A 24,060-nucleotide genomic window follows, 5' to 3' on the forward strand; every position below is an offset into this window, starting at 1 on the left:
TTCGATAACTTATTCCATTTATTTACATAAAATTTTATTCTAAATAAATATGTAATTAAAGATAGGTACAATTTGACGATTTCTTTTCTTTTGTAAATTTACATAATTAGCATAAATATTTGACCAAGTTAACGTACGTGTGTCGATAAAATTATTATATAAAGAAGGCCTTAAAGCGACTAAGAATTTGAAGTATTGTAAGAATGCTGTTTCGTTACGGTTACAACGTTTCATCCATGTCAACCGGTTCCGTAATAGAGGCTTGGGCTGCTGGAGTTGTAGGCGCTTCTGTCGAAGGACCATCCGCTGGCGGTTGATCACCGCTCGGTGATAAAACTCCGCCTAAAATAAAACGTACACCCCAATCGTTACGATAACAATATAAGAAATTCATACAATAAGATATATCTATGTATAAGTGAGAAGATGTTGACAATACCTATGTCGGGAACCACGCTATTATTAATTAATGGATCACTAGCCTCTCGAACTTGACTATTAGCACCTTTAGGATCAAGATCGGTAGCCCAACTGATATACATCAAAGATAAATGATCATTACCTAGTTTTTTATGAACCTGAAAGCAGTACAAAAACAAAGTTGAGTAGCAAATTTAAATTTTCCTACGTACAACGACGATAATGCGAGAATCCAAAATGCAATTAATACCTTTCCAGTCAAATAGAAAACAGACGACTCTTTCGGCACCAATTCTTGTAATTCTTGAAGCTCTTGCAAAGCTTCTTGAAACCGACCACCGTGGAAGTATAAATTAGCTCGATGAAATTTACATAATGCACTTTTTGGATGTATTTGTAAAGCTTCATTCAGCGTGTCCAAGGCGGTAAATGGTTTTTGTAGCGCGTTTTGAACCTAAAAATGAGAAAATATTTCATAAAATTCATTCCAAAGCGCGCACTACAAAAATGATTCGAAAAAAAAAACTCACCACTCCGATATGACACATGATTACGGCACTTGTCGGATGAATGGATAACGCTTTTTTATAATGAATTTCAGCCAACTGGTATTTCTCTTGTTTATAGTATATGCTACCCAATCCATACCTGTAAAGCCGATAAAACATAATAATATCAGTCTATCTTTCATCGTGAACACCGGAAAAATAGGTCAGCTCAGTTAAGCTATTTCTACATACCAAGCATTGTACAGTCGCGGATCAACGCGAATCGCATGTCTGTAACATGTCATAGCTTTATCTAGTTCTTCAGTTATCACAAACTCATGCCCTAAAAGGGTATGTGCATATGCGAAATCTGGATCTAACTGTAAACAGAGTACATCGTTGGTAAAGTATTAATTATAGATAAAACTATAACTTTGAAAAACCTCGATAATCGAAACTCGTCAGCAATGATGGATACCTGAACAGCTCTTTCAAAGAATTTAATAGCGACATCGTGTTCTTTATGCAATGATACGCAATTTCCAGCAACACTCCACGTCGACGGGCTATAACGATCACACTGCAATAAATCGTGAGCTAACGACGATAAGTCTTTCTCTTTGTGCAGATGCCACAACGCTGTGCTGTAAATTTCCATCATACTATCGCGATAAGGTTCTTTCTCTCGTACTCTTTCAAAATATCTATGACAAATGAGAATGATAAAACATTAACCACGATTTTAAATATTGAAATGAACTCGGCTGATCTAGTCGTTCAGTTACCTGATAGCTTCTTTGTATTGATGCAAGGCTACGTGAGCTTTACCACAATAGGACATCACTAGAGCAGTATTTTGTTGAGGCATTGGTAAATCGAGAAAACTGTCCAATGCTTTATTCAGATCGTAATGCGCTAGGTATAAATACGCTGTACCAAAATTACGTAGCAGGGCCATTAAACCTTCTGAAAATACATAAAATGATCGTAGTACAAACGAACGATCCTAAAACATTTCAATTCAGAAAATGGATTATACTATACCCATCGACTGTTTCTGCAACGCTAAAACTTGCTGACAAGCGTTCTGAATTGATAGATTGGAGTCGCTTTCTAATTTATTTTTCTCATTCAAATCACCAAACGTCGATTTACTATTTTTCGACAATTTGATCGATTTAGTTTTACGAGACGGTGACTTAGGACTGGTGAATTTTGGACTTTTGTTGTTTTCTTTAACGTTATAATTGTTATTGGTAACCCGAGAGCTTCTACGAAGCGGCGCCGATGCTGGTATATTAGGGGTGTTTGTAACTAAGGCTGTATTACCAGATTGGCTGAATACTACTGGCTTGGCAACTTGTAACGGCGTTATAGTTTCTTTTCGTGCTACGCAGAATGAATTAATCATTACTCTTTAATACAACACAAAAAAAACACGAATATAATATAAAAGTTGATTCAGCAATAAAGAACTTACCTAACAACTGTCGTTTGGGGATAATTTTCTGATCATCGTTTTCCGGCAACGTTCCGCTCGGCGAGATCACATATCCTTCTGCTGGACTCGAATCTAGTGGTAGAACTCCAAAACTTGGCGAAAGCGGACTCAATCCGTACAGATTACGATACTTATTAGGTTTAGATACAGCTGCCGGAGCACGAAGTAACGAGAACTGGCTCTCATCCGGAGTAAATTGTCTAATCCCACTCATCGAGTTGTTTACGATTAATCCTAACGTTTGAACGGGTGTACTACTGCAAGTAAAAGAAAATATTGTATCGATTGAAATTTTTCTACAATCGAATGAGCGCTCATCTCTTCAAAACCTAGATTTCACGCGTTTACTTACCTATTATTACTATTAAAAACGATATTTTCAACATGTCCGTTAAAATTATTCGATCCTACATTGAAGGAATTTTGGCAGTTTACGGGTGTTTCGTGTTGGACAACCTGGAAAACTTTGTTCGGATCCGGTTTTTCACCGTGATCGCAAAGCTCTTTATAAGACTGCCACAAATACGGGCAAATTTTCAACGATTTACGTAACGCGTCCGCTCCGCGGACATTACGTTCGGATTTATAATATATTCGTCCGATAATCTGCAAGACGAACGCAGACTCTTCGCCGTATTCATTTTCTACATCCTCGACGGTTTGAAATCTAGTCACGTCACCTCCAGTTAGCACAAGTTCGGCTTCAGGTATCCTAGAACATAGCAATATAACGTAAATAAACACATTCGATGTCTCTTCATCTGGCAGACGAACAATTTCTACAAACTTTTCTAAATCGACGCAACATTTTGCCATGAGAAATTTACACTTGGATGAATTCAGTTTCCTAGCACGTAAGGCAGAATATGCTTGCATTTTTTTGCCAGCTCTGTAATAACACGTCGCCAACAAAAACAACGTCTCGTCCGAATCCACTGTAATTGCATAATTTGAAATATTATATCATTTCTAGCAGCTAATGCGATTAATTATACTGCGATGATGCAAACCTTCGGCTCGCAGTCTTTCAGCGAGGAATATAGCATCAGCAAAATCATAGTGATTCAGGCAATTCCATATCGCTGCCTAAAAAGCATAAATACATTCGTTTAAACAGACAATTCAAATATTTGAATTCAAAATAGTCACGAATCTATTACAGTAATGTGACATCTCATCTTATCAAAATATACGGACAGAAGTAATTTTTAACAACAATGTTGATAATTGATCGATTAGCAACCCATACGACGAACACGCATATATTCAGAAATACATTGAAAATCAACGGCCGACCACTACTTTCAAGCGATACTTCATGATTTATGAGATTATAGTCGAAGAATTTGATCAAATTACTGCACAGACATATGTACGTAGTAGATGGCCTACAAGTACCTGAACTGGTTCCTGGACTAGCATTGTTGAAATTCGTCAAAGCAGTGCAGCTGTTTTCGAATAATGATTTAACAGTACCTTTCGAAGAAACACATTACGAATATAAATGACTGATTAGTATAAATGTTTAGATAGAGGATTTTTCCAACGATGTAGATAACTCATAAATTTTTTGACAAGGTTAACACTTTTTTATTGAAAACGATAAGACGCAGTGCACAGTTTACTTCAATTAATTCACAACATCCAAACGCACAAATCGGACCAAATTCGAGGAAATTCGACAGAATGTTTGACATACATTGCACATATTATAAAACAAAACCACATATGAACATTGAACACTAAAACAACAATTTTTCATCTGACAGACAACATCGGAGAATTTTTCTTTCTTTTTTTTTCAAAAAAATTGCTAAAGGGTCTTTAAATTTTACACAGTGTTGCCTTTTTTTTTTCGATGCGTTCCGAACCGGAATTCTTTTCCCTCACGTATCACGGATCACGAATACTCGAGCACGGATCCGATCAATCCGATCCGATAAAAATTTACCGTTATTGTTTCCGTTCCGTTCCGGTCACGCAGCGCTCTCGAACATTTGACGTTTTTTTTAGTTACTAAAATTTTTCAAGCCTCACAGGGGGTATGCTGGACCGCCATTGTATTTCTTCCCAAAACGTAAACGAACGAAACGCCATAAGTACGCATACAATTTTTCGAGTAATAAACGCAATTTTTTCGATTGTTCGCGAGTTCGGGTGAACTTTTATGTGGTCTCAAATTAAAGACGATGAAATTCCCTATCGATTGATGTTAAATTTTCGTCATTTCGTGTAAAAATAACGATTTTATGAATACTTTTATTTTACGGATTTTTGCATACTACGTACGTCATCTTTAAACTAAAAATTCTCAAAATTTTCAGTGGACACATGCATGTTTCAAAATACCAAAATGTTCGGATTTTCATCCTCTTTAAAATGAGCTATTAGCGAAAGCTCTAGATGCAACCGATCAAATCTTCTTGACGTTTAAAGTTGCGAAAACAAGCTGCGCGCGGTAAGTATTTAACTTTGAACTAAAATTACTCAAAATTTAGAGTGGACACATAGGTATTTTAATACATCAAAATGTTCGTTATTTTATCCTCTTTAAAATGGTTGTTTACCGAAAGCTCTACCTCCAACCGTTCAAAAGTTTTAGAAGATTGAAGTTGCGAAAAGTGGTTACTGATCAAAAATAGCTGACTGATAACAGTGATAACACGACTTGAACACTTTCCGCGAATTTGATCTTCAAAAACTTTTGAACGGTTGAAGGTAGAGCTTTCGGTAAACAACCATTTTAAAGAGGATAAAATTACGAACATTTTGATGTATTAAAATACCTATGTGTCCACTCTAAATTTTGAGTAATTTTAGTTCAAAGTTCAATACTTACCGCGCGCAGCTTGTTTTCGCAACTTTAAACGTCCAGAAGATTTGATCGGTTGCATCTAGAGCTTTCGCTAATAGCTCATTTTAAAGAGGATGAAAATCCGAACATTTTGGTACTTTGAAACATGCATGTGTCCACTGAAAACTTTGAGAATTTTCAGTTTAAAGATGACGTACGTAGTATGCAAAAATCCGTAGAATAGAAGTATTCATAAAATCGTTATTTTTACTCGAAATGACAAAAATTTAACATCAATCGATAGGAAATTTCATCGTCTTTAATTTGAGACCACATAGAAGTTCACCCGAACTCGCGAACAATCGAAAAAATTGCGTTTATTACACGAAAAATTGTATGCGTACTTATGGCGTTTTGTTTGTTTACGTTCTGTGAAGAAAGAAAATGGCGGTCCAGCATACCCCCTGTTACAGTTCCCTAGCCTCACTAGCACTCCAGCGGATAAACTGATAAGCAAGTTTCCGAATAAAAACTGAAAAAGAAAAAAAAATTAGAAATTACAGGAAATTTTTGACTATACTGAACTTGTCTAATTTTTGTAGTCATAAAAAATTTTGCGTACGAAAATGCTGAGTGATAATTCAATGTCTTTTCCAACATTTGGATTCGTTCAAATTCAAAATTGATCTTTTCCCCTTTCCTTGTGCTTATGAATCGATTTGTAACATACCATACAATGAAAATTAATGATAATATTGCTAGTTGAATAATTTTGTATCATAAATGTATTATTGGAATTTATTCAGCCATTAAAATTACAGAAAAAAAAGTTTTCAAAAAGAAACATCTCAATATTGCGTAACCCAAGCCATGGATCTCCTTTTGCAAGGTCACATGACCTCGCTCATTTTCGAATCTCCTTTTTCCATTTTTCATCCTTTTAAATAACTAATAATGATCGTAGCAACGTCTATGTTATATCATTGAAATGTCAAAAGTGATTTTACAAATACCTAGGTGAGTAGGCACAATGTTTTGAAATCTCAAAAATGAAATAAAACTTACAGTTTCTTTCGAAGACACTTATATTGTATACGTTTTATAAAAAATTTTCAAAATAAGACGGAATATTGAACAATACATGTATATACACGCGCCGTCGTGCCAACACATACAACAAAAGTGATGTACACTACTGTATATACACACAGACATATCCATAATATGAAAAAGTTGACAAAATGTTGGTTCACACCTCAACATTATCGTAACATACCACAAGTTAATAAATTGTACATTCCGAATTGACATTGTTGAACTAATCGAAGCCATATTTCTTCACGTGAAAAAAATCACCTAGGTAATCATTAAACGATAACATCTTCTACATACATACGCAAATTTTTTTACAATAAGATATGCATTAAATTTTAAATCTTGTCACTGTTCTCGCGTCAACTCTACTCTTGAAGGTACCTATCCAGTGGATTCGAAATTAATAGTACAATCATACAAAATACACTTAAATCATTTTTTTATCACAAGTATGGTAAAGTTCAAAATATGAGACTAATACGAACGGCGTTCATTAAGCCATCTACACATAGATCAGAGTCAAATAATAAAACCATGTTTTTCAAATACGTAGTCTAATTGTTCTTCGATTATTCTGTTTTGTGATTTGATTAAAATTACAAGTACATAGTCATCGTAAGCGGATAAATATGACGTATAAAATTCGCAACATATTGTCTGCGCAAGCAGAAATTTGAGCAAACTCGAGACATGAAAGTAATCAACTATCACATTAATGGATCAAATTACACAGACGCACCGAAAAGAAGTTCATTGGAAACGAATTTCAAAGACCAGCAACATTCAACGCCTCCTTTCGGTCCGAACCGGGTTCAAAATACTAAACTATTCATCCGTTACATAATTCTGTTTCTTGGTTGAAATTTGAAGAAAAAAAATATATACGTAGGTAGATACATTAAAATTAAATATTAAAATAAAATTTTGTAACCGTACACAAACTATTCTAGCAAAAATAAAAACTTCAAAAAAAAAGTAAAATAAACAAAAAGAAAAAAAATAATAATAAAATAATAACTAACGCCAATCACAAGCCAATCAAATCACAAAATATTTTTACACCAATTACACACGTACTAGGACCTCGTCAAAGGATAATAATAAAGAGTTAATGCAACAATAATGAACAATTAGTATTACTTATTATAGTATTAACAAGGCAATCGATACGAAAATAAAAATTTTTCAAAGTGGTAATCTGGGTTCTACTTTGAAGATGACTTATTATGTTTCAGTTTTTTTAAAAAAAAAAAACGCTTTCAAAATAATAATTTCATTTTCTGCGATTCTTTTCCCGAAAATTATACTGAATTGCGAGTCGCACTATTTGTCAATCAATGCGCCATTATTTGTCGATTTAAAAAACAAAAACAAAAAAAAAATAAGTAATAGTAAAACAGAATTAATTAAAATAGGACAACGATGAGATCTTGTGACCACCAATCGTAAGCTGATGGAACGCGTTGGTTTTAATCGCAGATAGGATAAATAAATTCAAGAATTAATCGACACTAATGAGTTCGTTCGTTTCTACGTAAAAAAAAAAACGAAGCACGAACGAATCATTTTTTGTATCATTAAAGCGTATCACACAACAAAATAATGCCGAGAGCATATAATTCATCGTCTTGAAATTTTAATCAAATCCGCCATAACAGAAATTCACGAGTAGATACGGATAAAATGTCGAAGAAAATGGACGTGTTAGCGCGATTACATCTGACTACACATGAAATATCTCTGATCTCTCAAGCCAGTTCGTTTCGGGTTTTACGCATCGAACTATGCCAAACATAGGTATTGTAGTAGCTGAATATCGTTGGACTACGCATCAATCACATGTACATAAATTATACAAAGTGTAAAAAGTGTTCATAACACACAAACCTATTTATACGAGTAATCCGATCGGTAAACATTATACGCACCCAAGTTCAATTAATACACATACATACATACATAAAAATATTTCGCGTACGCGATTAAATATATCACATTTTAGCATAGGTATTCGTAAACTAAGAAAAAAAATTTGTTCGATAATACATCAGCCGGATTGCCAAAGCCAAACCACCTTAATTAATCATCGAGTACAAAATGTACTTAGAAAAGAAGAGGGAAAAAACAAATAAGACAGAAAACAATCATTGATTCACGTTAACAAATTACTAATGTCCTCGAAGAGTCGATACGAGTGTAAAATTTACAAACAAAAAAAAATCTACCATTTACACTCGACTGGGTTTGGAGAGAAGTGAACGGGTTGTTTGGTAAGTCGAAAAGTTTACTTCGGTTATTACAATATTGTAGGTTTGGATACGCGTTTATGACGTTTCAGATGCACATAATTATCAGCGACTGCTTGTTGGCAATCCCACTGAAAGCCGGAATGCGTCCACGATTTATGATTGAAGTTTTACGTCCGCGTCGCTCTATTAATAAAAATGAAAATTATAAAATTAAGAGAATTTTTGATAGAAACGAGAGCGAAAGAGACACGAACCGGTCAAAATACACAATCCGAATTCCAAGTTCCTCCATCAGTCTCCCGGATGTTCTGGACACGAACGATTCACATCGAACCATTGGTCAATACAACTGTAAGAAAATCATTCGAGTTTTTATTTGTAATTTTAATTAAAAAATTGCATCGATTACTAGTAGTGAAGCTGAAGGACTACGGATACAACGTACCTTTTATGATACACACATAAACAAGGTAATCTAGCAATGGTATCTCCTTGCAGAAGATCTTCCAAACATATAACACATTCTCCTTTATCATTGGTTAATACGTCCTCTATAACAAATGAAAAATACAATCGATCGATTAGACATCGGAAAACCAAACTTATTATACAATTTCATATTTCAATCTATTAGTATATCAAGCAATACATTCTAATGTACAAAGGGTTCAGGTATACAACATCCAAATCGTCTCTTTTATGCACTAGTAAATATTGAGGAATTAATAGAAACCAGAGCCTACCAAAATAGAGCTTTCAATGAGTAAGGGAAGGTAGATAGGTAGGTTAAGTAAGGTGGTACGTAGTTAGTGCAGAGGTGCCCGAAAGCTAATATCAATTACTCATATGTATACAGCATGCGGAGTCAGACGGCGACCGTGGCTCGCGCAAACTATCACAGTCACGCGATACCATTTCGCTGTCAACTACTCTCGCTCCTCTGCCAGTGAACTTATGAAGAAGAGTGAGAGGTTTCTGACGTAGATATACCGAGCTGCGTACATGTAACGTGTGTCACTGATAAATTACCGTCAATTTTCAGCTACACATCGATCGCGTCATCAAATTGCGAAACATTTGCGGAGGAGAAAATTTAAAAAATTTTCCGTCCCTGTAAATACTCTCGTACGTATAACGACAGAATAATACGTATACATACATTATACAGCGCAGAGGGCGCAATTAAAACCAGACAAAAGTGACTTTTTATCACGATAAATACGTGACTTGGTTGAACGTAAATGGCATCGCGTCGCCATCACACAACATTACACTAACACATCGCAAGTTTGAATAGTTCGAATGTGAACCTAAATCCATATAATCTAAAGCATTCGAGAATTGTTTCGTTCAAAAAATTCGCACGTCTGGTATTCTAAGGAACAACTACAGTGAAGCAGGCATCAATTTCCAATAGTAAATTTTGAGGAGGCAAATTTCAAAACGATTGAAATTCGAACGTTTTTTCTCGCATATTTTAGCGCTGATCACGATGGAAAACATTTTGAAAAATTTTCCATCATTCGTGTCATCTCCACTTTTTCTGGATTTTCAACGTTCCAGATCATTCAGCGTCAAATAACTCACTAAGACCCCGGGGGGGGGGGGGGCTACAGACGTTACGAAGAAAACTCTCAACACCTCGAATTTCCATGTAAAAGTTGCTCTTGCTCAGGCTCTCTTTTCCCAAGAACGCCAAATCTTTTGCAAAAGCAAACAAAAACACACACAATAAAAAATGCTTCTATAGTGTGGTTCACTGTAATATGTACACTAATGTAATACTAATATTCAACCCTTCGTTAGCAACTTAGTATACTCTTATCTATTCGTTTTCATGGTCATTTGGTTGTAGGTATCGATTTTTTCCTTGGCGTGTATTGACTTACAAAACATTAAATTATCATTACGACTCGGGCGATGGGGTGACCCTTACTTTCAGAGTCAGAATATGAATTTCCCAATCCGCCATAGTCTGGCATATGACAATAGGAGAAATTGCACCCTCCCCCCGCCGATCCTCCGGGACAACTTTTTTCTTAAAGGGGACATCCTGAGGAACATTTCAAAGCAAACTTGTCCAAAAAAAGTTGGCCTTATTTACAAAATGGCGGCCATTTTGATTGACGGGTCAGCCGAAATCGCAGATTTTGCGTTTCAACATAGGACTTGCACGAACTTTTTCAATCTTTACAAAGGTAGATCGAAAAACCATGCAAAAATATATCACCTGTCTCAATTTCAAGTGCTAAAGGGCGTTTTTCGATTTTTGGTGAATTTTTGAAAATAAAATCCAATTTAGGCCAAAAATGAGAGAAAAAAATCAAAATTTTACCAAATTGACCAAGAAAGCTGAAATTTGAGATATACCCTATTTTCGACATGCCAAATCGATTGGAAACGGTTTCAACCCGTTTTGAGCAGTTCTGGAGCCTCCAGCAGATTTTTGAAACTCGAAATTCTCACAAAATTCCATCAAATTGGAGTTGTAAAGCTGAAATTTATTCTAAAAACTAATTTCAATACGCTACGAAGTACTGCAGGTGAATTTCAAGTCGTTTTTGAGCCTCTAGGGACTTTTTGAAAATTCCTGAAGCCTCCAGTAGATTTTTGAAACTTTAAAAATTTCATCAAATGGAGATGGAAAGCTGAAATTTATTCTACATTCCTATTTTAACACCCTCTGAAGACGACTTTAGGCGGGTTAAAGTCATTTTAGAGGCTCCAGAAACTTTTTTGAAAATTACTGAAGCCTCCAGTAGATTTTCGAAACTTGAAATTCCCGCAACATTAATTTATCAAATGGAGTTGGCAAGCTGAAATTTACCTCGCAGGCTACATGGTGATTTCAAATGGTTTTGAATTTAAAGCTTCCAGCTACTTCTAGGAAATTTCAATTTTCCAAAAAAACGCCATACAACCTTTCGAAAAGTCGCTGGAGGCTCCAAAACGACTTTAAATCCACCAGCAGTCAACTTCGTAGCGTATTAAAATTAGTTTGCAGAATAAATTTCGACTCTCCATCTCAGTTTGATGAAATTTTGGGGCAATTTCAAGTTTCAAAAATCTACTGGAGGCTCCAGTAATTTTCAAAAAAAGTCGCTGGAGGCCCTAAAATTACTTGTGCCCACCTGAAGTCGTCTTCAGAGGGTGTTAAAATTGGAGTGTAGAGTAAATTTCTGCTTTCCATCTCCATTTGATGAAATTTTGGGGCAATTTCAAGTTTAAAAAATCTACTGGAGGCTCCAGTAATTTTCAAAAAAGTCGTAGGGGCTCTAAAATGACTATACATCCACCAGCAGTCGTTTTCAGAGGGTGTTAAAATTGTAGTGTAGAGTAAATTTCAGCTTTCCATCTCCATTTGATGAAATTTTGAGAAAATTCAAAGTTTCAAAAATCTGCTGGAGGCTTCAGGAATTTTCAAAACGTCGCTGGAGGCGCCAAAACGACTTGAAATTCACCGGCAGTACTTCGTAGCGTATTGAAATTAGTTATTAGAATAAATTTTAGCTTTACAACTCCAATTTGATGGAATTTTGTGGGAATTTCGAGTTTCAAAAATCTGCTGCTGGAGGCTCCAGAACTGCTCAAAACGGGTTGAAACCGTTTCCAATCGATTTGGCATGTCGAAAATAGGGTATATCCCAAATTTCAGCTTTCTTGGTCAATTTGGTAAAATTTTGATTTTTTCCCTCATTTTTGGCCTAAATTGGATTTTCAAAAATTCACCAAAAATCGAAAAACGCACTTTAGCACTTGAAATTTTGACAGGTGAAAAATTTTTGCATGATCTTTCGATCTACCTTTGTAAAGTATGAAAAAGTTCATGCAAGTCCTATGTTAAATTTGCGATTTCGGCTGACCTGTCAATCAAAATGGCCACCATTTGTAAGTAAGGCCAACTTTTTTTTTGGCAAGTTTACTTTAAAATGTTCCTTAGGATGTCCTCTTTAAGAAAAAAGTTGTCCCGGAAGATCGGTGGTGGGGGGGGGGGGGGAGTGCAATTACTCCATATTGTCATATGCCGGACTATTATTGATATATCAAATTCATTGTTCAGAAATTAATTTAAAAAAGTAAGTGACGTTTTTTTTTTTTTTTTTTAATCAAAAATCATCATTCTACTACTGAAAAAAAATACCAATTTCACTACGCAAACACTGATTAAAAAAATCATGTTTCAATCGATCACTGATCCGAATTTCTCAAAGTACTCGTATCTGATCGATTAACTTGATACTACATCTTCGGTTACAAAAATTGGCTGATTCAAGTCCGGTTAAAAAAGATGCGAAAAATTCCGAAACATCATCATTACTATGTACATTACTGCTTAGTGCTGTTACTTTTTTAAATAATTTACATCATCGACTACTCACCATTATAAGTCAGTCTAGGTTTAGTTAAACACATTACTAAATGGCACTCTACATCATCTGGTAACACAAATTTCGAACATACTGGACATTTTATACCTGTAAACCAACAAAATAACAAATTAATAAATTGTTCGGCTAAAACAAATCCAGATACTATTTTATATCAATTTTCAAATAAGATTTGAAAATTTTTGAAAAAATTCAAACGGTTTTCTTCGTAGTTTGAATAATATTTTGTGACATTATAACGATGTGTTTCATTAAAGCTCGCATTATTTTCAACGATTCTCATATTAATTAATTTTTTCACGAATTTTAAATAATTTTCACGATATTCCGAGCAATTTTCGAGCAAGCATACGCATAATTTTGATAAACATATATTACATACACATAACCAAACTAGTTTTCGTTTTTTTTCCCCATTTTTTTTTTACGTAGGGAAAGAAAAATTTCAAGGTGTTATTAATTACGTACATAAACCTCAATTAAAACATTCACGTATTGTTTTTACGCCTCAAATACTCTCCTAATACCTACCCTAATACAAGTATAAATCATCACATACAGGGTGACTGGACACGTGAAAATTCGGAGAACGTTCATCTCACTGTGTGAGTTTAAAAAACTTGAATTTAACATTCTACACACGAGCACGATGATATACTTCAGTTATCATTCAGTTTTATTCATCTCATCGACAAAATTTTATCAAAAATGGGCAAAATATACGAACAACAGGACACACTCGCTTAATACAACAACGTACCTACCTACGAGCGTTTCGGTATTTAGATTCTATCGAGCGAAAAGAAAATATGCATCTATTAAACGTAAAATACAAGCTGACCCAGGAACCGAGTAATTTATTCGCTTTATTCGCAAGTCTTTATTTCCTGAATGAACGGTGCCATCGAATTACTCGAGTATTCGAAGCTTACAGCGCAATTCATTGTTCAAAACTAGCAGTAAGTAACTATTACCCATCACATCAAGGAAGAAACTAAAGTTGGAAAATTCCATACGAAAAAGAGGTCTCGTTCATTCCAGAGTAAAAAAAAACGTACTTCCTTCGTCCACTTTCATTTTCATTTTGAGCAACACTAATAATAACAACAAAAACTCGGAGATTGAAATATTTATCACATTTACAGAAGATTCCCATTATCGAAATAAAAAACATCCAAACACATCTACTCGCATACGAAATACTTCCTACACGAAAAATTCTCAATACTCGCGGAAATCCTGCATTTTTTTTTTGTTGGACAAACGAGCATTATGAATTTGGAAGATCTAATTCAAAAAATTGTACGTAATATTCGGTATGTGATAGACATGGTCTATTCCATTGTTATCATCCCACAAGAACGTACTAGTACGCGAATAAAAAACACTCACACTTCAACTGTAGTGTAGAAATAATTGCCAATAAAATAGTTTCATGCTACATTCGTTAATCATACCTGCACATTGCAAAACAGAAAAACACGGTTAAAACGAAACATACCGAATGTTAAGAAACGAATCGAACATCAAGAAAAGAAAAACTCGAAACGAATATTTTTATTCATCGTTTGAAAATAAACCCTTTTATTTTACATATTGCGGTATTTCGGTACTTGCCATACTTCACTACGACTTATTTACATGACTACAATGAATGATAACGAACGAAAACAAATACTGCGCTTCAACGGAGAAATGTGTGTACCGAGAGGTGTATTTTTAACGTCGATTTTTCGAGTAATCAATCGAATAATATGTAATAAAAACGAATGAAGACGATTATGCAACTCACCATTTAATGACCAAATATGCGAAGGCAAAGATCGAGCGGTATATACTCGACCAAGACCAAGACTTAGACCAATATTAGTTCCCAAAGGGCTATCGAGTGAACGATCATCAGTGGAATTACTTTCAGTATCTATAGTTTCGATTTCACATTGAACTTCACTCGAATTAGCGGTTCTGTTGACATTTTCATGTCCGTCTGGAACACTGGATAACGATCTAGCTCTTTGTCTATCGGTTGAGCCAAGGTTTGGCAGAGAATGCAACAAATTAAATGCACTGCTAGCTACTACGTCTGAAGCACTTCCAGTGGAAAAACTTCTTTCACGAGCACTTGCATCGTCACCATTAGCAGTACTAGCTTTAGCACCCATCACTGTTTTATAATCATTAATGTACTCGCAATCGTTTTACAATCATTCGACACTTTCACGGCGAATATTTATTCATTTCAATCACACTATTTTAATTATAATTGCAAGACACCACCTCCGCGAAATGGCGGCCATATTGCACTAAAGGTAATAAAAAAACTTCGAAGTTTGAAAAAATTTCAACTTGAAAAAAAAATTAAAATCTGCTCACAGACCGCATTATAGACAGTAGAGGGAAGACTTCGCACTATCGTTATAAAAATGTACATTTTCCGTGCGCAAGGTTTTCGTAATCGCGAAGTTGCATGCGCGAGCGCTCTCTATTATTCACAGCGCGAGAAATGTACGAACTACATAGATTCAAGAGCATCGCTATAGAATCGCGAAGTTACATGCGCGGCGCCCTCTACAAATTCTTCAAAACCTGGCGTCCGAAACGCGACTGGTTTTGATTTAGTCCCGCTTTGAGTGCGAAGTCTTCCCTCTACTGTCTATAGACCGCATAATAAAAGAACTCAGATCCGGTCCGGCACGGATCGGAACGAAACGGAAACGAAAACACAATAAGGAAATTTTGTTTAGTTTTCTGAGATACCGTCAGGCGTCACGCGTCACAGATTTGTCAAACTCTTCTGGTTTTCGTTTCGGTTTCGGTTCCGAGAAAATTACGTTCTTTTTCCCCGGTTCCGGTTTGTTTACAATTTTGTTCAACGAATTCAAACTGATAAGAGATAATTTCTTCCATATTTTTTTCCATAAAAGTTCAAATTTTGAATTCGATTCCCCAACCTTCTGCTGCGTTTTGTGAAATAAAACTACTATCAATTTGAAGAAGAAACTTTAAACTTTAAAATAACGTAAGTTTCAGAATTATTCATTTGATTCTTGTATATAAAATGTACAACTAAATTTGGACCATTTTTGTGTCAGAAATAGATCACTAGAAAACCTCGTACTTCAAAAACGAAGCGAAAATAAGCTACAGTAGCTTCATTTTCAAAAATTAGAGGCGTTTACGATTATTTTAAGCTATTTTTTGATTAAAATTCGTTGAAAACTCTTCATTTCCGAGTGATTTAAAATACTTGTTTACAATATTTGCACTTCATTTGAATGTTGGTTTTCGCATAGATTTAAATAAATTATCATCGAATATATCTTAAAATGATCACGAAGGTTTATACTGTCTAAAAAATTAAAATCAGGCCCTCGTTGCTCACTTCCTCTTCATTTTTGAAAATTACTAGAATTTTCCCATTTCTATCTAAAAGGTGACCGATTAAAAAACCTCACGTTTCAAAAATGCAGCGAAAATGAGGTACAAAGGTTTAATTTTTGAAAAATAGAAGCTTTTACGATCATTTTAAGCTATTCGTGGTTGAAATCCGTTCGAAACTGTTTATTTGAGAAGGATCCTGAATCTTTGTTTGTAATGTTAACTTAAATTTTCGTTGCAATGTTGATGTTCACATTTCACTTTTCAAATCCTTCTCAAATGAACAGTTTTGAACGGATTTCGATCACAAATAGAACTTGTGGTCAATATTATCCTTGCTGGACTACTGTTTTTTTTTTTTTGTTATAGCTTAAAAAACTACGTGATTTCGTCTCAGAATTATGCTGTGATCTAGAATAATTGTGCTATCTACTAAGAAATATCAATCGAAATAAATTCATTTTTAATGGCAGCAAAAATCAAATTGATTGATCCACCGAGCTCAGCCAGTTCCGAAAGGTAACGATATTTTCATCACTGGAGTAAAATGTTGAAAATTTTTTGTAACACGCTATACCAAAAATGTCTACTCTTGTCTTATTGTTTTATTCAGTGATTGTAATGATAGAGAAAACGCTATCCTCAACGATCACGATATTTTAGAAGAAGAGGAAGATGCAGAGGAGAGAAATGGTATCGACGAAGTTGATCTTTCTGTTAGACCACAGACGCCCAAATCCAGTGAGTATGAAAAAACAAAGCTACCTACGTCCTGCGTTACAAGCGGAATATGTAAAAATACGCCTGTGCCTTCGTTTCAGATTCTAGAGGAATCAGTCGGCAAAAGATAGCGGTACCAAATCAGTCCATTAAAAAAACCGTCTCCGAATCGGTATTGACATCGCAAAAACGAACTATTTACACGGCAGGTCGTCCACCATGGTACAATACCGCTGGTCAACAAGTAGAGCCATTTGTAATAGGTGACTATAGATAACGGCTATTCAAATTTAACCGATCTATAGATTCGATTTCCGCTCATTTAATTTACTAACGCCCCATTCTGCCTTATTTCTCAGGCATTTGTGGTGGCAGTGCATCCGGGAAAACTACGGTAGCTCGACTAATCATCGAAGAATTAGATGTGCCTTGGGTGACTTTGTTAAGCTTAGATTCTTTTTACAAAGTTGGTTTCTAATTTTCTCTGTACTAATGGTAGCTTACTAACGTCGCTTGTGGTTTAACATTTATGTAGTGAATGTAACACTTGAACGGGTTGTTTCAGGACATTACGAGCGAAGAAGAGCTGAAATTATGTAAACGATGCGAGTACAACTTCGACCATCCCGATGCTTTCGATTTTGATTTATTAATTTCTACTTTGCAACGCTTGAGAGAAGGCAAAAAAGTCGATGTTCCCATTTACAATTTCGTCACCCATAAACGCGAAGCCAGAACTGTAAGATCTATTTTTTAACGTATCATTCGAATAAGTACTAAAATACGCGAAAATGTATTTTGTAATCGCATCGATTAGTTTATCCATAACGTAAACGTACGCGTGATTTAACGCCACGATAGATAAACTCAGTCGCGTGATTTGTGCGCTTTGCGGTGATTACCGTCGGTATTTCCTGCATTGACATAGTTTCGTCATTCGTGTTATTCTAATCTAATTCAACGCTAAGCACATCAAAAACAACATTTTAAACAAAACTCAATTGAAATATTTTAGAAACCGATACGATAACATTGTAAAGAATAGTGTTTCCGATAAAATTGGATAACGATCCCGCTTACCGCGCGACTGCTGTTTTTAATTACAGCAAGCAACAAATAATTTGTTTGATTTTTATTTCAATTAAAAATAATAAGCAGTATTGTTCGTACGATACGATGCAGCGGTAATTTATCGATTAGTTAAGGTCATTGATGCAAATACAATCGCGATAACAGTATTTGCATGCGTTACCTTACTTTTAGCGTGTATATCGCTGATCAACTTAATGATTGTTTTCGTAAATTTACTATGAAGAGAATGATAGAGGTACGCTAGTTCATTAATATTTCGGTTATCGGTTTCTTGAAACTAGTACAGAATTTGAACTTTCTAATCTCAAAATAATTGAACCTATTCCATTAACAAACACTTGCGAGTCGAAAAATATACATTTAGTAGAATCGGAATATTACTATTAGTCCGGCATCACCCCCCCCCCCTCCCCCCGGGACATCCTAAGGAGCATTTTTAAAGCAAACTTGCCAAAAAAAAAGTTGGCGTTACTTACAAAATGGCGGCCATTTTGATTGACAGGTCAGCCGAAATCGCAGATTTTGCGTTTCAACATAGGACTTGCACGAAATTTTTCAAACTTTACAAAGGTAGATCGAAAGATCATGCAAAAATTCATCACTTGTCAAAATTTCAAGTGCTAAAGTGCGTTTTTCGATTTTTGGTGAATTTTTGAAAATCCAATTTAGGCCAAAAATGAGGGAAAAAATCAAAATTTTACCAAATTGACCAAGAAAGCTGAAATTTGGGATATACCCTATTTTCGACATGCCAAAATCGATGGGAAATGATTTCAACCCGTTTTGAGCAGTTCTGGAGCCTCCAGCAGATTTTTGAAACTCGAAATTCTCACAAAATTCCATCAAATTGGAGTTGTAAAGCTGAAATTTATTCTAAAAACTAGTTTCAATACGCTACGAAGTACTGCAGGTGAATTTCAAGTCGTTTTTGAGCCTCTAGGGACTTTTTGAAAATTCCTGAAGCCTCCAGCAGATTTTTGAAACTTTAAATTTTTACAAAATTTCATCAAATGGAGATGAAAAGCTGAAAGTTATTCTACATTCCTATTTTAACACCCTCTGAAGACGACTTTAGGTGGGTTAAAGTCATTTTAGAGCCTCCAGCAACTTTTTTGAAAATTACTGAAGCCTCCAGTAGATTTTTGAAACTTGAAATTCCCGCAACATTAATTTATCAAATGGAGTTGGCAAGCTGAAATTTACTTCGCAGACTACATGGTGGTTTCAAATGGTTTTGAAGCTTCCAGCTACGTTTTAGGAAATTTCAATTTTCCAAAAAAAACGCCATATAACCTTTCAAAAAGTCGCTGGAGGCTTCAAAACGACTTGAAATCCACCAGCAGTCAACTTCGTAGCGTATTGAAATTAGTTTGCAGAGTGAATTTCGACTCTCCATCTCAGTTTGATGAAATTTTGGGGAAATTTCAAGTTTCAAAAATCTACTGGAGGCTCCAGTAATTTTCAAAAAAGTCGCTGGAGGCTCTAAAATGACTTGAACCCACCTGAAGTCGTCTTCAGACGGTGTTAAAAATAGGAGTGTAGAGTAAATTTCAGCTTTCCATCTCAATTTGATGAAATTTTGTGAAAATTTAAAGTTTCAAACACTCAAAGGGATCAAATATAACACGCATATTCCCTTTAGCATCCATCGCATGATCCTGGAAAAGAACAGACTTCGTCGCTACTGGCAACGTACTAAAGATCCAAGTATAAAACCTCAACTCAACCATTCAACCCACCAAGTTCAGAAGATCTGCTGGAGGCTTCAAGCATTTTCAAAAAGTCCCTAGAGGCTCAAAAACGACTTGAAATTCACCTGCAGTACTTCGTAGCGTATTGAAACTAGTTTTTAGAATAAATTTCAGCTTTACAACTCCAATTTGATGGAATTTTGTGAGAATTTCGAGTTTCAAAAATCTGCTGGAGGCTCCAGAACTGCTCAAAACGGGTTGAAATCATTTCCCATCGATTTGGCATGTCGGAAAATAGGGTATATCCCAAATTTCAGCTTTCTTGGTCAATTTGGTAAAATTTTGATTTTTTCCCTCATTTTTGGCCTAAATTGGATTTTCAAAAATTCACCAAAAATCGAAAAACGCACTTTAGCACTTGAAATTTTGACAAGTGATGAATTTTTGCATGATCTTTCGATCTACCTTTGTAAGGTTTAAAAAATTTCGTGCAAGTCCTATGTTGAAACGTCAAATCTACGATTTCGGCTGACCTGTCAATCAAAATGACCGCCATTTTGTAAGTGAGGCCAACTTTTGTTTGGGCAAGTTTGCTTTAAAATGTTCCTTAGGATGTCCCCTTTAAGAAAAAAGTTGTCCCGGTGGATCGATGGGGGGGGGGGTGCAATTACTCCTATTGTCATATGCCGGACTAATAGGTATTGAGAATGTTTTTCTACTCTATTAGATATTGTTGATAAATAAAACGTTATGTAATAATCCACAATCTAACGAAGTTATTTCGATTGTTACAGAAAACAATGTACGGCGCTAACGTTGTCGTATTTGAAGGAATTTTAGCTTTTCATAATCCAGAAGTGGTGAAGGTGAGATTTAATTTTATATTCTAATTGTCGCAAGTAACCTCTGAAACGAGATCGTGATTTAGATAGTTTCGTTGAGTCAGTAATTATTCTGGGCCTTTGATGTATTGTTCGATCTGCACGAAAATCGTCCCCATGGAAAATCTCATTGAAAATTGTAGATACGTACACGATGATGCATGTACGCGCTTGATAAATAGGGAAAGGTTATCGCATCGCTGAGGTACTAAAACCATAATCAGCACCAAAATGATGTTTAAAATAGTAAAGTACGTTTTTTTCAATTATTGAATTTAAAATAATTACCCTACGATGAAGTACATACATACATACGAAAAATGTACATACTAATCCTCTTATAATTTTTGATTGGTTGTTTCTTGAAACGAATTTTGTGTAATTCCGATCAATTTTTTGTCAAGATGCTGGACATGAAGATATTTGTCGACACGGATGCGGATGTACGGTTGGCCAGACGTATGAAACGCGATATTATCCAACGTGGAAGAGACGTCAATGGCGTTCTTAAACAATACGTTCGGTTCGTGAGACCGGCATTTTTACATTATATTGCTCCGGGCATGGCATACGCCGACATCATTGTGCCTAGAGGTGGCGAAAATACCGTAGCTATTCAGTTGATTGTTCAACATGTGCACTCACTATTGCAACAGGTGATATGTCTGAATAGGAAGAAGTCGTTTGAGAAAAAAGTCATTACGTAAAGTTCAATTGAAATGAGTTTAGTAACGATGTATAGGTCTCGTTATGAACAGTATTTGTTTTTTCGGGTGAAAATTCAACGTATAGCCTTTATTTAGTTCAAATATGTACTATTCATATAACCAAGTTAATGCTGACGCAGGTTTTATATTCTATTCCAGCGCGGATTCGCACTTCGTGAATCGTTGGCAATGCTAAATAAAGGTCAACCGTTACCCGGTTCATTGTACATATTAACTGTGACACCTCAAATCAAAGGTTTGCATACTTTCATTAGGAATAAGGATACGGCTCGTGATGAATTCGTATTTTATTCTCAACGTTTGATGAGACTGGTTATCGAATACGCGCTATCATTGCTACCGTTCAAAGTAAGAGGAATTCACACCAACCACGAATTGGGTCGGTAATGAACATTATTTTAATTTCGATAAATTTGGGTTTAGGATGTAACGATTGACACTCCGCAAGGTGTACCGTACCGAGGCAAGAGCTGTACGGCGGATAAGATCTGCGGTGTATCCATATTACGAGCCGGTGAAACGATGGAACAAGCATTCTGTGATGTGTGTAAAGATACTCGTATCGGAAAGATATTAATCCAAACGAATCGAGTTACCGGCGAACCGGAGGTAAAAATTAAAACCGCTGATGGTCTTATCACTATGAAAACAATCTATCCGACTACTATTGATTTCAGCTTTACTATCTACGACTACCTAAGGATATAAAAGACTACAAGGTGATCCTGATGGATGCGACTGTTGCAACCGGTGCCGCTGCTATGATGGCCATTCGCGTTTTGCTCGATCACGATGTTCCTGAGGAGAATATTCTGATAGTGTCTCTTTTAATGGCTGAATCTGGTAAGTGAAACTCTTCCTTCACCGTTACGTAAATCTTCATCGATATTATTAATTTAATGACATTTCAACAGGCGTTCACACTATTGCGTACGCGTTCCCGCAAGTCAGAATAGTTACAACAGCTGTAGATCCGGAAGTAAACGAGAAATTCTACGTACTGCCAGGTATCGGTAACTTCGGCGATAGGTATTTTGGAACTGAACCGGAATCGTTTTGAATCCTTCAACTTGCACGCAAATTATTGTGCACGTCTTCGAAAATGTTTATATCGTCAGTTTTGTTAAGTAGGTACGCAGAGAATACGCAACTTTTTTTTAAAACATAATATTTGAATTTAAGATCTCCATTGGAATGCAACTGAAACTTTAGTTACCTGAATAAAAAACAGTGAATTTTACGTTTCAATTTTAAAACTATTATTTTGCGGGCATATATTTTGTACTCGTTTTATTGTTCTTCCTAGATCGCACTTCTTTTTTCTCGTGAGTATTTTTCTTCAACGTTCACTTCATCTCTTCAGTTTTGTCTTTTTTTGTGTGTGTTTGATGAACGTGATGTGATTTTGTATGTAATAATGTGCCGTATAATGTGATGGTCGATGAATCTGTGTAATTATTTAAGATTAGTTGAAAATTTTCAGTATTGTTTGTGTAATGAATTAATAAATGGTATTTTGCTAGAAATGCTGAGTTATTCGAATTTTTCGAATCTACTTATGTAAAAAATCAGCGAATTGACTGATGAAACGTTCATGTGGCTGAAATATTATCATGAATCGCGTCCAAAATTTGCGATATGCTGTTTAAAAAATAAAAAGGAATTCAAAGTAGTGAGAATAATTTCTGTAAAATCGAAATCTTTGTAAATGGTGCAGCAGGGGCATTGCCATTTCTTCATTTCCGGTGTCAATTCGACCTCAAAGGCCAAAAACTGCCAAGTTTTTTTATAAAGTTCAAAGTTTAAAATGCAGCCCAGTAGGTATGCAGTGAAAAGGATGACATATTCGGAATCATACTGCTTAATTAGTGATTAATTAACCCCTTGTAAATTATAATAGTGTTTAATTAATTCAAGAATTTTAATCTATTTTTAAAACGCGATAGCAGCGCTATCTATAGTATGAAAGGTGAAACGAACTGTCAACAAAATTTCAAAATTTATGGAGCAGCGCTTCGGGTAGTGAAAACGCGAAGTTCTTTTGTTATTCTGATTTGGATGCAGAAAAAAGTATTTTCAACTAATTTTTCCGCATACAAATGAGGATAACAAAAGAAGTTCCTGTTCTCGCCTTCTGAAGCGCTGCATCATTTTTTTCAAAATTTGTTCTCTTCTTAAACAGTTAGTTCACTTTTGACATTACAGATAGCGCCACACTGCCACAGTCATGTCGTTGCAATTTTTAGGAGCTTTAGCCTTTAGGGCGAACTTTTAGGGGTACGAACTACGAACTACGAAGGGTCATAAGTGAGGTTTTTGGACACGAGGAAACCATTTCCCGCATCAATTCGACATTCGACCCCAAAATGCAAAGTTTTTTAAATATCAATATTTTCGATATAGAGTTCAAAGTTCAAACTTCAAAATCAAAGTTCCAAGTTACTAAATTGAAAATCTAGTTTCCGGTTCAGTTGACGGCTAGCTTATCAGAAATCGGCGATTTCTGTATTCTGAAGAAGCTTGTGTTGCATTTTGTGGTTTTTGCAGGAATGATTTTAAAAAAATGAAAATTGGCATTTCAATTATTTTTACAAATTGCTTATGAAAAGGACAACTTTGAAAGGAATTATCATTT

General features: G+C 35.4%; 3 protein-coding genes across 5 annotated transcripts; 1 reads left to right on the plus strand and 2 right to left on the minus strand.

The window, feature by feature from the left end:
* Nucleotides 1–4,512, minus strand: Cdc27 (cell division cycle protein 27). 3 transcript variants are annotated; one of them, XM_065356033.1, is made up of 13 exons: nt 4,361–4,512; nt 3,420–3,495; nt 3,197–3,344; nt 2,762–3,121; nt 2,389–2,666; nt 1,953–2,297; nt 1,694–1,874; nt 1,387–1,612; nt 1,161–1,288; nt 951–1,068; nt 671–874; nt 440–578; nt 1–342 (listed from the first exon to the last, which is right to left on the minus strand). In XM_065356033.1, exons 3-13 carry the CDS (start codon nt 3,283–3,285, stop codon nt 221–223), a joined length of 2,190 nt encoding a protein of 729 aa, XP_065212105.1. In that variant the 5' UTR covers nt 3,286–3,344; nt 3,420–3,495; nt 4,361–4,512; the 3' UTR covers nt 1–220. The 3 variants fall into 3 exon arrangements, with proteins under 3 accessions (XP_065212105.1, XP_065212103.1, XP_065212104.1); XM_065356031.1 differs by lacking the exon at nt 4,361–4,512 and adding an exon at nt 3,808–4,210; XM_065356032.1 differs by lacking the exon at nt 4,361–4,512 and adding an exon at nt 3,570–3,602.
* Nucleotides 4,513–6,270: 1,758 nt separating this feature from the next.
* Nucleotides 6,271–15,326, minus strand: LOC135839823 (E3 ubiquitin-protein ligase ZNRF1). The gene is made up of 5 exons (XM_065356035.1): nt 14,728–15,326; nt 12,927–13,022; nt 8,993–9,098; nt 8,802–8,896; nt 6,271–8,730 (listed from the first exon to the last, which is right to left on the minus strand). The coding sequence occupies exons 1-4, from the start codon at nt 15,095–15,097 to the stop codon at nt 8,839–8,841; spliced, it is 630 nt and encodes a 209-aa protein (XP_065212107.1). The 5' UTR covers nt 15,098–15,326; the 3' UTR covers nt 6,271–8,730; nt 8,802–8,838.
* A 465-nt stretch (nt 15,327–15,791) lies between these two features.
* Nucleotides 15,792–22,951, plus strand: LOC135839821 (uridine-cytidine kinase-like 1). The gene is made up of 12 exons (XM_065356034.1): nt 15,792–15,954; nt 16,683–16,832; nt 16,927–17,054; nt 17,135–17,296; nt 17,393–17,499; nt 17,599–17,772; nt 20,611–20,682; nt 21,102–21,353; nt 21,564–21,773; nt 21,849–22,034; nt 22,103–22,268; nt 22,340–22,951. The coding sequence occupies exons 2-12, from the start codon at nt 16,780–16,782 to the stop codon at nt 22,483–22,485; spliced, it is 1,656 nt and encodes a 551-aa protein (XP_065212106.1). The 5' UTR covers nt 15,792–15,954; nt 16,683–16,779; the 3' UTR covers nt 22,486–22,951.
* Nucleotides 22,952–24,060: the final 1,109 nt, after the last annotated feature.

The sequence above is a fragment of the Planococcus citri genome, chromosome 3, assembly GCF_950023065.1.
Source record: "Planococcus citri chromosome 3, ihPlaCitr1.1, whole genome shotgun sequence".
Classification (NCBI taxonomy): Eukaryota; Metazoa; Arthropoda; class Insecta; order Hemiptera; family Pseudococcidae; genus Planococcus; species Planococcus citri.

What these genes read in the sequence shown, in the direction of transcription:
- Cdc27 (XM_065356031.1), bottom strand. Translation starts at nt 3,831, where the DNA reads ATGCTAGTCCAGGAACCAGTTCAG. An exon ending in CCCCAAACGACAGTTGTTAG is followed by an intron (nt 2,298 to 2,388) that starts GTAAGTTCTTTA and finishes CATTCTGCGTAG; the next exon opens with CACGAAAAGAAACTATAACG. An exon ending in GTTGCAGAAACAGTCGATGG is followed by an intron (nt 1,875 to 1,952) that starts GTATAGTATAAT and finishes ATGTATTTTCAG; the next exon opens with AAGGTTTAATGGCCCTGCTA.
- LOC135839823 (XM_065356035.1), bottom strand. Translation starts at nt 15,097, where the DNA reads ATGGGTGCTAAAGCTAGTACTGCTAATGGTGACGATGCAAGTGCTCGT. An exon ending in GCATATTTGGTCATTAAATG is followed by an intron (nt 13,023 to 14,727) that starts GTGAGTTGCATA and finishes GTTGGTTTACAG; the next exon opens with GTATAAAATGTCCAGTATGT. An exon ending in TTATGTGTGTATCATAAAAG is followed by an intron (nt 8,897 to 8,992) that starts GTACGTTGTATC and finishes ATTTTCTTACAG; the next exon opens with TTGTATTGACCAATGGTTCG.
- LOC135839821 (XM_065356034.1), top strand. Translation starts at nt 16,780, where the DNA reads ATGGCAGCAAAAATCAAATTGATTGATCCACCGAGCTCAGCCAGTTCC. An exon ending in ATAAACGCGAAGCCAGAACT is followed by an intron (nt 17,773 to 20,610) that starts GTAAGATCTATT and finishes CGATTGTTACAG; the next exon opens with AAAACAATGTACGGCGCTAA. An exon ending in GAGTTACCGGCGAACCGGAG is followed by an intron (nt 22,035 to 22,102) that starts GTAAAAATTAAA and finishes TATTGATTTCAG; the next exon opens with CTTTACTATCTACGACTACC.